The sequence below is a fragment of the Odocoileus virginianus genome, chromosome 18 (assembly GCF_023699985.2).
Source record: "Odocoileus virginianus isolate 20LAN1187 ecotype Illinois chromosome 18, Ovbor_1.2, whole genome shotgun sequence".
In the NCBI taxonomy this organism is placed as follows: domain Eukaryota; kingdom Metazoa; phylum Chordata; class Mammalia; order Artiodactyla; family Cervidae; genus Odocoileus; species Odocoileus virginianus.
The window spans coordinates 34821161-34834821 of NC_069691.1; the positions used below are offsets into that span (position 1 = coordinate 34821161).

Genomic DNA, 13661 nt, shown 5'->3' on the forward strand with positions numbered 1-13661 from the left:
CACCTATCTATTTTGTTTCGATCACATTTCGAGTATGTCAGCCGTATAAAGAATGGTACTGCTCCCTGTTGTAGCTCTCCACCTTGCATGGGCTGTGCTTGCGTGTGGTCTGTGGCAGGCCTGGGAACATCTCTGTTACCTCTCCCTGTGTTTGATTACGTAGATCTGGAAACCAAAACCCTCCAGGGGGCTAAAGGTGAAAACAGTCTCAGCTCTACAGGCATCTTTCTTGTGGACAATTCTAGTGTGGACTTCCAGAAATTTCCAGACAAAGAGATACTGAGAATGGCTGGACCACTTACAGCAGATTTCATTGTCAAGGTGAGCCCATTTAGATACCTTGTTTTCAAGCCGCATCTGAACTAGTGTTACTTATAATCCCCTGAAGAAAGAGAGACTTTAGGCTTTGGCGTAGATTTGGAAAGCTTGTTATCCAGGAAATGTTTAATTCAAGGGTGTTGAGCTACAGGTGGCACAGTGGTAAAGAATCTGCCTGCCAGTGCAAGAGACTCAGGAGATACGGGTTCGATCCCTGGGTCAGGAAGATCCCCTGCAGTAAGAAATGGCATCCCACTACAGTATTCTTGCTTGGAAAATCACGTGTACAGAGGATCCTGGTGGGCTACAGTCCTTGGGGTTGCAAAGACTCAGATGCAAATGAGCAAGCATGAGCTACTTTATAAGAACATGCAATAAGAACATGGAATAATTTTAAGGTTCTAGGAAGAAAATATATACACACATAGTACATTTATATATATTTGTGTGTGTGTATAAGCTAGTAAAAAGACCTCCCCTCAAAAAGCCAGCATATGATTAGTTCAGGGATACGTACCATTTTTAAAACAAACTAGGATACAGTCATTGACTCATATAAGGTATCCTCAGTCAAAGAGAAAGGGAAATTAATGATCCATAGACTTTATCATGCTTCCAATTGCAAGTTGTTTTTTTTCCTCTTGTACTGGCAACAAAGCCAAGTTGTTTCCTTCTATCAGAGCTTCCCTGCTCTTCAAGGTAATATGAAACACATTGCTGGAAGCAACATACACATTCTATAGGGAAAATGTATATACTCAAAGAAATGTTTGGGAATCCCAATAAAATAAAACATATTTTCTTTCCTTCAGTAGGTCAGAAGGACTAGAAGGATTTCAGTTGTAAAGCTGTAAAACTTGTAATGTGTCCAGGACTCCATAAATTTTTCATCATGGGACCTGAAGCCAGAGGACATGTGATTTAAGCCAAGGCTTGATGACCCCATGTCAGCTGGAAGTAGGGATGCATTTAGGAAAATGTGATGGGCAATGGGGTTGCATGAAAGAAGTGTTCCAGAGTTCTGTCCTCTGTCTCCATCTGCGGGGTAACCCTTTCTAATTCAGTCCAGACGCCAGCTACATGACCATGAACAAGCATCCACAAACCATCAGAGATAGCTCACAAAAGAAATGACATTGTGGGTAGTTAAATAATTTCAGTTTAACAAACAAATACAGTAAAAGAATGAGAGCTATCTTAAGTTTTTGAAACCCTTAGAATAAACCCCTTACACTAATTTACCTCGTGGCCTTGTAAGAGTTAATACACATACTGAAAATATAGAATTGAATTCAAGTAACATTATCCACATTGGAACAGTTCACAGAATTGTCAAATGCATTTCACATGGCCAGCTGCCTTCTGCACATCACCCACAGGGACAATGAGCTCAATGTGTCCAAAATTGGACTTGTCTAGCCCCAGAAACCTACTTTATCTTCTTTATTTCTTGTGGAATACCACACTGTTTACCCAGCCAAGTCAGAAACCTGTGATTCACACCATTTCCCTTCTCCTATACACCCCTAGTTAGACATTAAACTTTGTCAGCTCTACCTCCATGCCATCTCTCAAGACTGTTCATTCTTCTCCGTTCTTGCCACCAGTCTCTTAATTTAGGTCTATGTGTTTCTCACCTGAATTAATGTGATGGGCTCTGAATTAGTTTCCCAGCTGCTGAGCCATTGTCTATACTGCCTTCAGAGTGAGTTTTCTAAAAACCAGAGTGTTTTCCCTGTTCATGATCCTGCATTGCCCCTCACTTCCACTCCTTGCTTTGGGACTAAAATGCAAAGCCATAGCCCAGCATGTGTAACTCTCAATAATCTGGATTCTGTCTACCTTTCCCACCTCAGCTTTGAGTTTCCCTCTCCTGTTTCAGTCAACTGTATGACTGACAAGTCCCCCAACATCTTGCACTCTTTACCTTCACGTAATGCTGTGTCCTCTATCTGCAATGTTTTTTCTTCTTGCATTCTCTTCCCTAACTCATATTTGTACTTCAGGACTTTCCCCTTCCAGAAGCATCTGTTACTCGACCCTAGATTCCAATTTACATCACATCTCCCCTTTGTGTGTTTCTCAAAGACAGAAGTATATCTGTCTTCATAGCTCCATGAAAAACCCAATAAGCACCAACAAGTGCTGGATGAATAAAGGACTTTCACCACACGGCAGTTGCTGAAGTGGGACAGAGGTGACATCTTCTTTCTGCCTGCAAGGACACTGAGCCTGAGGGAAGCTGAGTGATATTCCTTACCTCAGGCCAATGACAAGCCAGGACCAAAGATCATGTCTCCTTTCTTCTGTCTCCAGCTCTTTTTAGCCTTCTGTGTTGCTTCTAAGGGGGCTTCCCTGATGGCTCAGATGGTGAAGAATCCACCTGCAATGTGGGAGACTCAGGTTTGATCCCCTGGGTCAGAAAGATGCCCTGGAGAAGGGAATGGCTAAGAGGGCATTTTTTTCCTCTCTGTGTATAAGTATATATTAAAGGAAAAAATAACTTTGGGGAACTTCGCGGTAACTTCGTAGATCCTAGCAACCTGTAAAATATCTTCTTTCAAAAACAGGCCAAGCTATCATTTTAGTGATGTTTTTCATTATATCCTGTTTGGTGACATACCTTCAGGTTGCAAATGAGAGGAGATGAAAGTTTCATTAGAAAAGATCAGAATCAAATAAATGTAAAATTAGTATAAAATAGATTATAATTTTTAAAATCCTTTTACTCAAACTTGAAAATGAGCAAGATAATATAAGAAGATATAAATAAAAAGAAGAAAGTTACTTTTATTCCCAGTGATTTATAATGAAGCAACCTTTTCTTCCTTAATTTTCCCCAGGGAATAGCTGAAACTGAAAGATTACCTTTTGCTTACTTATCATCTTTCATTATTTCGGTGCTTAAAAATTATATACACAGTTTATGATTCAGTTTTCAGTGTCATTCAAAGTATAATCTCTTTTGCATTATACACTTATTTAAGCAACAACTTCCTTTCTGAATGAAATACATTGGGGTCAGAATGGTACTTTGTCAACATCTCCAAGGAAGTTTATTGCCAAAATACCATTTTTGCTTTTTTAAAAGGAAAAGACTTTTTGTGTGAAAGAAAGATTTTTCTCACAGTGAGAATTGCTATATATTATTTTTTGGAATCTCTTTTTCTGGCCACCTTTACAAATGGACTAAGCACCCATCTGTCTTCCTAGGAAGCCATGTCTTCCAAAAATTTGTAATTCATACGTTGGCTGTACATTTTTGGCAATGCTATTGTAGAAGGGTAAAAGAGATAGACACTCTAGAATTATGTATATTGTCCTGCTTACTGGAGGTGTGACCTTGAGTATGTTGTTTTACCTCCAAAGCCTATTACTTATTTGAAAAATGGTAATAAAATCTCTCCACATAGAGTCTTTGTAAGGAATTGAATGAGGTAGTGTGTATAAAAGCAAATTTAACTGAGTGACTTCCTTTCCATCTTTTCAAATGCTTTTTTTTAACTTCTGGTCAAACCTTTTACAATACTCTCTGTACACCATGGCATACAACCACTTCTCTGAAGATGGTCAGAGGTTGATCGATTTACAAGTGGTATACCCAGGAATAGTTTGGTAGGTGTAGCTGTAAGACAAATGGATGTAGGCACACCTGTAATCACATTAATTGTTGAGGATGATTGGCTATTGGCTAGATAATTATCTGGCTTAGCATCCCCTTCTTCCCCTACCAGGCTATCTTTTCAGAAGCTACAGACCCAGTAAAAGATAAGGACCTTCCCAGATAGAAGAGGGGTTTTTTTAGTCATAGTCCATTCTTTTTCAGAACATTGAATTTAGCTCTTCTTGTGAAAGCAGCTAAAGCATATTTATAAATATTCAGTTTGAACCGTTTTTAAAATTTAAGAAAGCCATATTAGCAGAAGAAAAAAGTGATGAGTGAGTACTTAAGCCATCAAAGTAGCCAAAATACACTGCAGAATGGGCTTCCCAGATGGCACTAGTGGTAAAGAACCCACCTGCCAATGCAGGAGACGTAAGAGACGTGGGTTCAATCCCTGGGTTGGGAAGATCCCCTGGAGGAAGGCATGACAATCCACTCCAGTATTCTTGCTCCTCATGGACAGAGGAGCCTGGTGGGCTATGGTCCATATGGTCACAGAGTTGGACACAGCTGAAGCGACTTAGCACACACACACAGGCACTGCAGAATAGTAACCAATCATCATACTCAGAACTAAGAACAAGAACACTGATTCACAATTCATGTACTGACAACTAAAGAACAGTTATTTCCTAGAGAGAATAATTTTCTAAATACATTACATTTTCATAGTTGGGGAATTTGATTAGGAAGATTGATAGCCTAATTTTTGCCTAAGTACTCTAAAGAATAGAAGGCTGGTGGTTTCTATTTGCAAAGTTAGGATATTTAAGCAGAGATGACGCCTTCATATTTCTTTCTGGACAGACTTAATCATGAAAGTGAAAGTGAAAGTCACTCAGTCGTGTCTGACTCTTTGCAACCCCAAGGACTATATAGTCCATGGAATTCTCCAGGCCAGAATACTGGAGTGGGTAGCCATTCCCTTCTCCAGGGGATCTTTCCAACCCAGGGATTGAACCCAGGTCTCCCACGTTGCAGGCAGATTCTTTACCAGCTGAGCCACAAGGGAAGCCCAAGAATACTGGATTGGTAGCCTCTCCCTTCTCCAGCAGATCTTCCTGATCCAAGAATCAAACCGGATCTCCTGCATTGCAGGCGGATTCCTTACCAACTGAGCTATCAGGGAAGCATAACCCCATACATAATAAAGCATCCCCCAAATTGTTTTTATTAGAGGCGAAACAATAGGTGGGGTTCCTAAGCAGAAATCATATACACAAAGTTATGAGAGTTCACTTCATGAAGTAAGTTTACAGAACTTCCATGTATATTCTTCTTTAAGGAGATACTTCATGCATGGGACAGCTTGACTTTGAAATATGGTATCCGCCCTTTCCTAGTTCATGATGCCATTTGAGAGAAAAAACACTGAATAGGCATTTTGAAATAGTGATGACTATAATTAAGTACCAAAATAAAATGAACAGATAGTAAAAGCTACAGATACTTGCTACAAGCTAATGTGATAAAGACAGACTTTGTGAAATTTGGGCAGCCTATGAATCTCGGGTAGGATTGAAATCATCATTTCCTTTCTCTCGTGGAGGCTGAACTTTAGCAAATGTTTAAATACAGATTGATTTCACCCTACCACCCAGCCTGTCTCTAGATTGCCACCCCATGCCTGTCCACCTATGTTCATACAAAGGGAAAATCATTTTTGTAAGCCCAACATTCTAGAGAGGAAAAGACTAAATTAACTATGAGGGAAAAGAAGAAGCATGTAATAAATAGTGATTCATTTTCCTACCCAACCTTTACAGGTAGTGATTCCTCCAATAAATATGCTCCTTTATGGCAGTCAATTCCAGGCATTTAGAACTGAGCTAATTACTGTACACTGCATTTCTTGTTGAGTTCCCCACTTTGTTTTACCAGTGGTACAGCTAGGTTGAAGAAAGAGTCAGAGAACCAACTCCTCACCTTTCTCTGGCACTGAGAGTGGCAGCCCCTGTCCAATTCTACCTCCTTTGGCTCCACTCTGCTGAGTTCTTCTCTGCCCTCCTTCTCCATAAGAGCACTGAGACCAGCCTTCCATTAGACCTTAGTTTGCCTGCCTCAGCATCTTAGTCCTGATACATTGCTTCCACCTCTTTGTTCCTTAGCCAACATTACAGTTATTATTTCCAAAGAAGCATCTCTGATCCACTACCCTACTCAAGTACTTTGGGCAGTAAATCCATAACCAACATCTCTCATGCAGCCCTGAGCCAAAGGCCTGTGGGCTGAACTGTTATCTATATCACCCAGTACTGAGGTCTGGCATTCTAGGAGGACTAGAAAACACTATAGGAAGTGTAAAAATAAAGTTGGGTGCTAACATTTTTTTTTCATTATTTTTACTGAATAACCTCAAATCTTAGCATTTCCAACTGTTAAAATAATGGAAAAATTGAGTCTATGTTTTATTCCAATAATAACTAGCATTTTTATAAGCCCTTTCTGCTACTATCCAGTTTAAAGTGATAGCTTTCATAGGAGGGCAGAAAGTACTATTGGGCAAGGGCTATGTTGTAACAATCTGCTTCTTTTTATGAATTTTGTCAACATAATCAATTTTACCAACATTTTATTAACAAGAAATGATTGGCAAGATGTATGTAAAAAGATGACCTTTATTAAATGCCTTTGTGCTGTGCTTAGTCGCTCAGTCATGTCCGACTCTTTGTGACCCCATGGACTGTAGCCCTCCAGGCTCCTCCGTCCATGGGGATTCTCCAGGCAAGATCACTGGAGTGGGTTGCAATGCTCTCCTCCAGGGGATCTTCCCAACCCAGGGATCTAACCCACATCTCCCACATTGCAGGCAGATCCTTTACCATCTGAGCCACCAGGGAAGCCCAGATGTCTCAGTCTACTATATTTTAATTTGGGGATGTTCTGGCAGTTTGTGCTAAGTCGCCTCAGTCGTGTCCAACTCTTTGCAACGCCGTGTACTGTAGACTGCCAGGCTCCTCTGTCCATAGGATTCTCCAGGCAAGAATACTGGAGTGGGTTGCCATGCATGCCTCTAGAGGATCTTCCTGATCCAGCGATCAAAACTACATCTCTTATCTTTCCTGCATTGACAGATAGGTTCTTTACCACTCGTGCCACCAAATTCTCAAGAAGCTGTAATGCTTCCAAGAATTTGTCACAAATAATAGTTTGCACTTCCGAAAATGCTTGAAAGGACCATAATCAGTATCATTCATTGGTTGGTTCATTCATACATTCATTCAGCAATTATTTGAATACCTGCTGTGTGCCAAGCACTGTGGATGATCCTGAAGAAAGAGGAGTTTGCAAGATGAATGATACTTGCTTTGCAGAATATGGAAGAGAAAGGCAATAGAATGACAACTATATCAATATTAAGTATTTGTTGCCACCTAAGTGACTATTTTGGAGGGCTCCAAAATCACTGCAGATAGTGATTTCAGCCATGAAATTAAAAGACACTTACTCCTTGGAAGGAAAGTTATGACCAACCTCGACAGCATATTGAAAAGCAGAGACATTACTTTGTCAACAAAGGTCCATCTAGTCAAGGCTATGGTTTTTCCAGTAGTCATGTATGGATGTGAGAGTTGGACTATAAAGAAAGCTGAGCACAGAAGAATTGATGCTTTTGAACTGTGGTGTTGGAGAAGACTCTTGAGAGTCCCTTGGACTGCAAGGAGATCCAACCAGTCCATCCTAAAGGAGATCAGTCCTGGGTGTTCACTGGAAGGACTGATGTTGAAGCTGAAACTCCAATACTTTGGCCACCTGATGCGAAGAGCTGACTCATTGGAAAAGACCCTGATGCTGGGAAAGATTGAGGGCAGGAGGAGAAGGGGATGACAGAGGATGAGATGGTTGGATGGCATCACTGACTCAATGGACATGGGTTTGGGTAGACTCTGGCAGTTGGTGATGGACAGGGAGGCCTGGCGTGCTGCGGTTCATGGGGTCACAAAGAGTCGGACACAACTGAGTGAATGAACTGACTGACTGAAGTGCCACAAGAAAGATCTTATTATCGTGGCATATTCTTGAAAGCCCACAAAAGCATTTAAAAATATTTTGACAGTTTCTTGAGGGTTTGCTATCACTGTCCACCACCAGAACAGCCCAAAATTAAAATATAGGAGACCAAGGCATTTAATAAACAGCTTCACCTCTTTTCCATTTGATTCCCTTCCTAGACATACTGATTTATTTCCACCATATCCAAACCCTCCTAAGTCATGATACCCCTGGCTGCCCTGAGAAGAGGTGACCAAGTTGAGCCCTGCTGTGGCTTCTGGCTCATGGGTCTGCCCACAGCTCCCTTCTGTCCACCTCTCCTTATGCCAGAGCAACAACTCAACTGCAAGCAATGCGGGTGAGAGACCCATGACTGACTGCCAGCTCCCCTCCTGGCCTTCTGGGGCAAAAGTTTCTACTACATCCAGAAGAGAAAGAAACCCAGTTGAGGAACATCCCAAGGTTCACAAATTACCTGTTTCCCAAATGAGAAGGGAAAGTATGGCATTTCATAATATGAAGAGCCTATGTGTACTTGATGTCTTCCATAGGTTTGTAATATCACCTTGATTTTTACATGGACTTAAAGCTCAGCAATTATCCATATACACATTTGTACTTCCCTGCTGCTCCATCATGACACCATGATCAATTCCTATGAAAAGTGACCAGTTTTTGTCTTCTCCTTGACTTTCAGTATGAGAAGTCATTAAATTGAGTTAGAAACACTAAATCATTGTAATTATAGGAGAAAAAACTTGGTTCAGAACATTCTTCTTCCTTATTTACTTGAAGAGGTCAAAATTACATACACCAGATGGTTTAGTTCCCTTAAACAAAATTCTAATGTGTCAAAATGACTCTTTCAATGTATACTTGAGAACCAAAATCTAATGTTGAGGATTTAGGGTTTATAAAGCTGTAGACCCAATGATAAAGAGTCCCAGTAGCCCAGAATTATTAAACCCAAGAAAAAGGAACATGGTGGTTTATCTCTGTAAGCAACAATTAGGTCATAAAAATCAGACTTTCAGTCAGCCTCTTCTTTTTATTTAAAATATTTTTTTCTACTTTAAAGTGTAAATGTAAAATTAAGAAGATATTGAGAAGCATTACAAGGATACCACTAAAGATGAAGGTCCATATCTTCACAAAGCTAATAGGATTGCTTGATACCATGAAGAGAATGGCAGCTTTAGAGCCAACCAGACCTGCATTCAAATCCCTGCTCTTCTGTTTCCTTGCTGTGTAGCCCTCAACTACTCACTTCACCTCTAGGAGCCTTGTTTGTTTCATTGTAATGTAAATGTGGAAGGGAAGACAGAGTAGTTTTAAGATTCTATTTAAGGTAAATAAAATAAAATGTCCCTTCTTTGCCTTTAGGCTAAGATCAAGTGTGTGGGGTGGGGGTGGGGGGACTTCCTTGCTGGCTCAGTGGTAAAGAATCTTCTGCCCTTACAGAAGACTCATGTTTGATCCCTGCCAATTCAAGAGATGCAGATTTGACCCCTGAGTAAGGAAGATCCCCTGGAGTAGGAGGAAATGGCAATCCACTCCAATATTCTCGCCTGGAAAGTTTCACGGGCAGAGGAGTCCATGGGGTCACAGAATCAGATGCAAATGAGCAATTGAGCATGCACACACAAGATGTTTCCTGCACACAGTTAAGAATGTAGTACTGGTTCTTGTGGTAGTTGTAGCTGTTATTATTAAAAACCAAATGGCAGCTATTGAGAGGAGAGAAGCAGGAATGCTTTCAGGGTGAAAGGAACCAAGCAAGATTATGAGGTCAGAGATTTGGATGCACCATGATGGATTTCATCTATTTAAAATAAGACCTCCATGTTCTTTCCAGTGTCTTTTCATATCTAGGCAGAGAGTCTCCACATTTATGGTCATTTTCCATCATTTTCTTTGAGCTCACTGAGAACAATATTCTTTCTAAGCTGCTGACATTTTTTTCCCCTTCACCATGGTATTTACTAACCCTCTCTCTCGACACTAAAACTCCTTGTCATTCATGAGGTGGACATGAGGTGCTTTTATTGGTAATTCCCAGGGAGCTAAAAACCGACCTGATCCACTTTTTTTTTTTTGCTTCTTTAAACAGACCAAAAGATAAGCCTGGACACTGTAGATGTCATAGAACAAGTTTTCTCCAAATATTTGGGTGTTATGTTTCTCCTCATTTTGATCCCCTCCCCCCAACACACCCAGGGTTCCCAGGTGGCTCTGTGGTAAAGAATCCACCTGCCAATGCAGGAGACATCGGAAATGTTGGTTTGATCCCTGGGTCAAGAAGATCCCCTGGAGGAGGAAATGGCAACCCACTCCAGTATTCTTGCCTGGAAGAGCCTGACAGGCTACAATCCATGGGGTCACAAAGAGTCGGACACGACTGAGCAACTGAAACACACACACACACTCCTAGACTTAGTTTAATTTCTAGCATCCTTAAAAGGACCTTAGCAACATAATCTCTCTCCACATCTAAACAAACTTTCTGGCCTTTTCATTTTTTTATGGAGCTTGTGTTCAAATGAAGTCCTCTTCTAATAGCCTTTCCAGCATGATAATCACACATCCCAAGAGAGCTATCAGTTTTTGTGACCTGGGGGAAGAAAAAAACTTTCCAAAGACTGTGATTAATACTCCGTCCCTAAACAAGCAATTAGATATCCTGTATCTGACACATAAGACTGAAAAATACTAATCTGTAGGCCATGCTCCCCTTCTGTGAAAGACATGGTATTGCTTCAGCTGTTTTTGCTTTAAAGTAGGGAATCATATCACTGTTTATTCTAATTAGGAAAGACTGGGATGCTCCATGGGTCAGAACCCTAGCATAATGTGAGATATTCTATAGCTTTCCTCTCATCTTTGCCCTTTGCAATGCTTCCAGATTTTCTGAGGAACATCTCATATTCTCATCCCAGTTCCAAAAACTGTATAGGGGTTAGCACCTGTTCCTTGTTTCTTTGTACCAAGGTGTTTAATCGTTTCTAAACTCAGTAGGAAAAAAAAAATAAAATAAGGCTATCTAAAAAAAAAAAAGCTGAAGCCCAAATCCATCAATTTCTCCTAGGTAAAGGGCACTTAGAACAATGCTAAGCTTGAGAACATGAGCGAAGACTTACGGCACCTGAATCTATGGACTCTTGCTTCTCTGACTGTCGCAATGGAGTTGGAGTAATAGGTGATCCTCCAGGCTGTCCATGGAACTTCCTTTAGTATAAGAAATAGCCCAAGCCTTGCCTTTGCCCAACTGTCCAAATATTGCATGTCATTTGTCTTTGTAAAAGCAATGCGTTGTTCCTGTTGGATACTTTTCCTGTTCTTTCAGTTTGATTTTGTTTCCTCAGCCTTGTACTTTTAAACTATTAAAGAATTAGTAATAGTTTGAAAGAATTGCCTCACATTCCCCTCTTTTAAAAAAACAAAAGAGCTATAATTTTCATAAACATATGTTTTCTTTGAAGTAAATGCTTTTGTAATGTAAGTTGGTGCTTTTCAAAATTTGACTTCTGGACTCTCTACATTTGAATTGCCTGCATTTCTGGGCTTGAACTCAGGAATTTCCATTTTGATGAGCTTCCCATTGGTAATTTTGCACATTAAGATCTATCAGTCACTCAATTGCCAGGAAACTCCCAGTATGTCTTAGAGCGAGGAGCTCCTTAATTCTTTAGCTCTTTATTTCTCTTGACCAGTGACGTCACCTTTAGTTTTTTTGAAGCAGATTGCATTTATAATTTTCTTAGAACAAATTATCTATTTCTGAAGCTACACTGAAAAATTCATATAATTTTACCTGTTGTACCAGAGAGGGTGAAAATAAAAGAGGTTGAGGGAGTCAGTGGCTTGGGATACAGTCTTGCTAGAATCACACATTGAGACCTTGTCCTGTGCCCGCAGAACTGAAGTGATGATGGTGATGGTTTCTGCAAGGACCATTTGCTGGTTAGATGGTAAGATGGGTGATGCTGCTATTGCCCCTTCTCTCCCAGTGCGGTCCTTGACACAACCTGAGACCATCATCACTACCACACATCCTTGTCCAAGCTACAAGGAGCCCAGAGTGTGCCCCTCCATCACACTAGTTCCTCTGCTTTGCCGTTGTCTCCTGCAGATCCGCAGCTCGGGGCCCGAGAACAGTACAGTCCAGTTCATCTTCTATCAGCCTATCATCCACCGATGGAGGGAGACGGACTTCTTTCCTTGCTCAGCAACCTGTGGAGGAGGTAATGCTGTTCACTTAGTCTAAAAGCTCTTGGCATCCCTGAAGGAAGACTAGGCTGCTTTAAGATTAGAGTTGCTTTAGCATATGCAAGTACTGTGTGGACCAGATTCTTTCTTCTCAATGGGGCCAAATCCTGAAGCCTTCCCGTGAGGTGAGGTAGATACCTCAGTCTAGATGCCCCATGCACATTTTCTGGCTGTAGAGTCCCATGAGAGGAAATAGTCTTTCCTTCTTTCCTTGATTCATTAAAGCTCAGAACAAGCAATGTCATAGCCTGGCAACAACTTAGTCTGGAGGCAAGTGTGTTCATCTGAGAACAAACTAGTCCTCTGGCTGAAAGAACTTATCTATTCAGGAAACAGGTGAAGACTGTCATCTTCTGCATAACATGATGTATCCAAGAAGATTCAGAGATTAATTTAAAGAAAATAGTTTATTACTAGAAAAAAAAATCACTGCACTATAGACTTAGGCTCAGTTATTTTTCAGCTCTACCCCATCATCCATGCAATAAAAGGAATGCCACTTGCCTTATTTATACTTTAAAACACATCTCTCTTGAAAAGTCACCAGATGAATTCCCATCTCACTCCATCATGTCTGTAACATGAACAGTATTTTGTGTTACCAGAAAAGGTCCCCTCCCCACCTCTTTTCTTTAATGATTACTTAAATGGCTACATAATCATTTATTTTGATTATTTTGTAATAATTTATTTAACTATATACTTACAGAAGATCATTCATTTCATTTAAACTTTTCTTTTATAATGTAATGAATAGCTTAATACCTAAGTATTTTTCTCCTTTCAAATTATTTCTTGGGCTAAACTCATAAGAGTTTCAGAATTTTTGTGGCTATTGGCATATGTTACCAGAATTCTTTCCAGAAGGGTAATCAGCAGTCTATGAATATTTTAGTTTCCTTGCCAAGTGAGCCAGTATTTGTGGAGTACCTTTTTGAAAATTTTGGTAATTTAATGGTTATAAAATTGCATGTCTATTCCTTTAAAAATGAGCACATAAATTCTAGCTCCATCTTCATGAAAACCTGTTAATTGGCACTGTTTAAGTAACTAATCCACACATGTATAACTGTATTATTTTGACAAGAAAAAAGGATAGAACCTCAAAATGGAGACAAATGACTATCCATTAATTCTCATTATACTATAAGAACATATAAGTCATCTTCAGCTATGTTATCTATGTCTACATAATGTGAACAAACAGTTGAAAGTGAGGTTTTATCGAGCAGTGTTAGATTTTACCTTAGAAATAAGTGCTTTCCCTTGGTTGTTACATTATTATTAATTCAACATTTTAAACATTTCAATAAAATAATGTTTCCAGTCGCTCTGTCTATGCTACATAGAAAATTAGTTTGTTTAAGAAGAAAGTGCCAATTACTTTGATGTTTATGGGAATATGTTGTTTTGATACACC

General features: G+C 40.0%; 1 protein-coding gene across 5 annotated transcripts in view; it reads left to right on the forward strand.

Annotated features, from left to right (window-relative positions):
• ADAMTSL1 (ADAMTS like 1) overlaps window positions 1-13661 on the forward strand; it is a 1044920-nt gene that overhangs the window by 765525 nt on the left and 265734 nt on the right. For all 5 annotated transcript variants that reach the window (XM_070480552.1, XM_070480554.1, XM_070480555.1 and 2 more), the window contains 2 exons: window positions 164-321; window positions 12105-12216. In XM_070480552.1, coding sequence (XP_070336653.1) covers window positions 164-321; window positions 12105-12216 — 270 coding nt within the window. The remainder of the gene's footprint in view (window positions 1-163; window positions 322-12104; window positions 12217-13661) is intronic.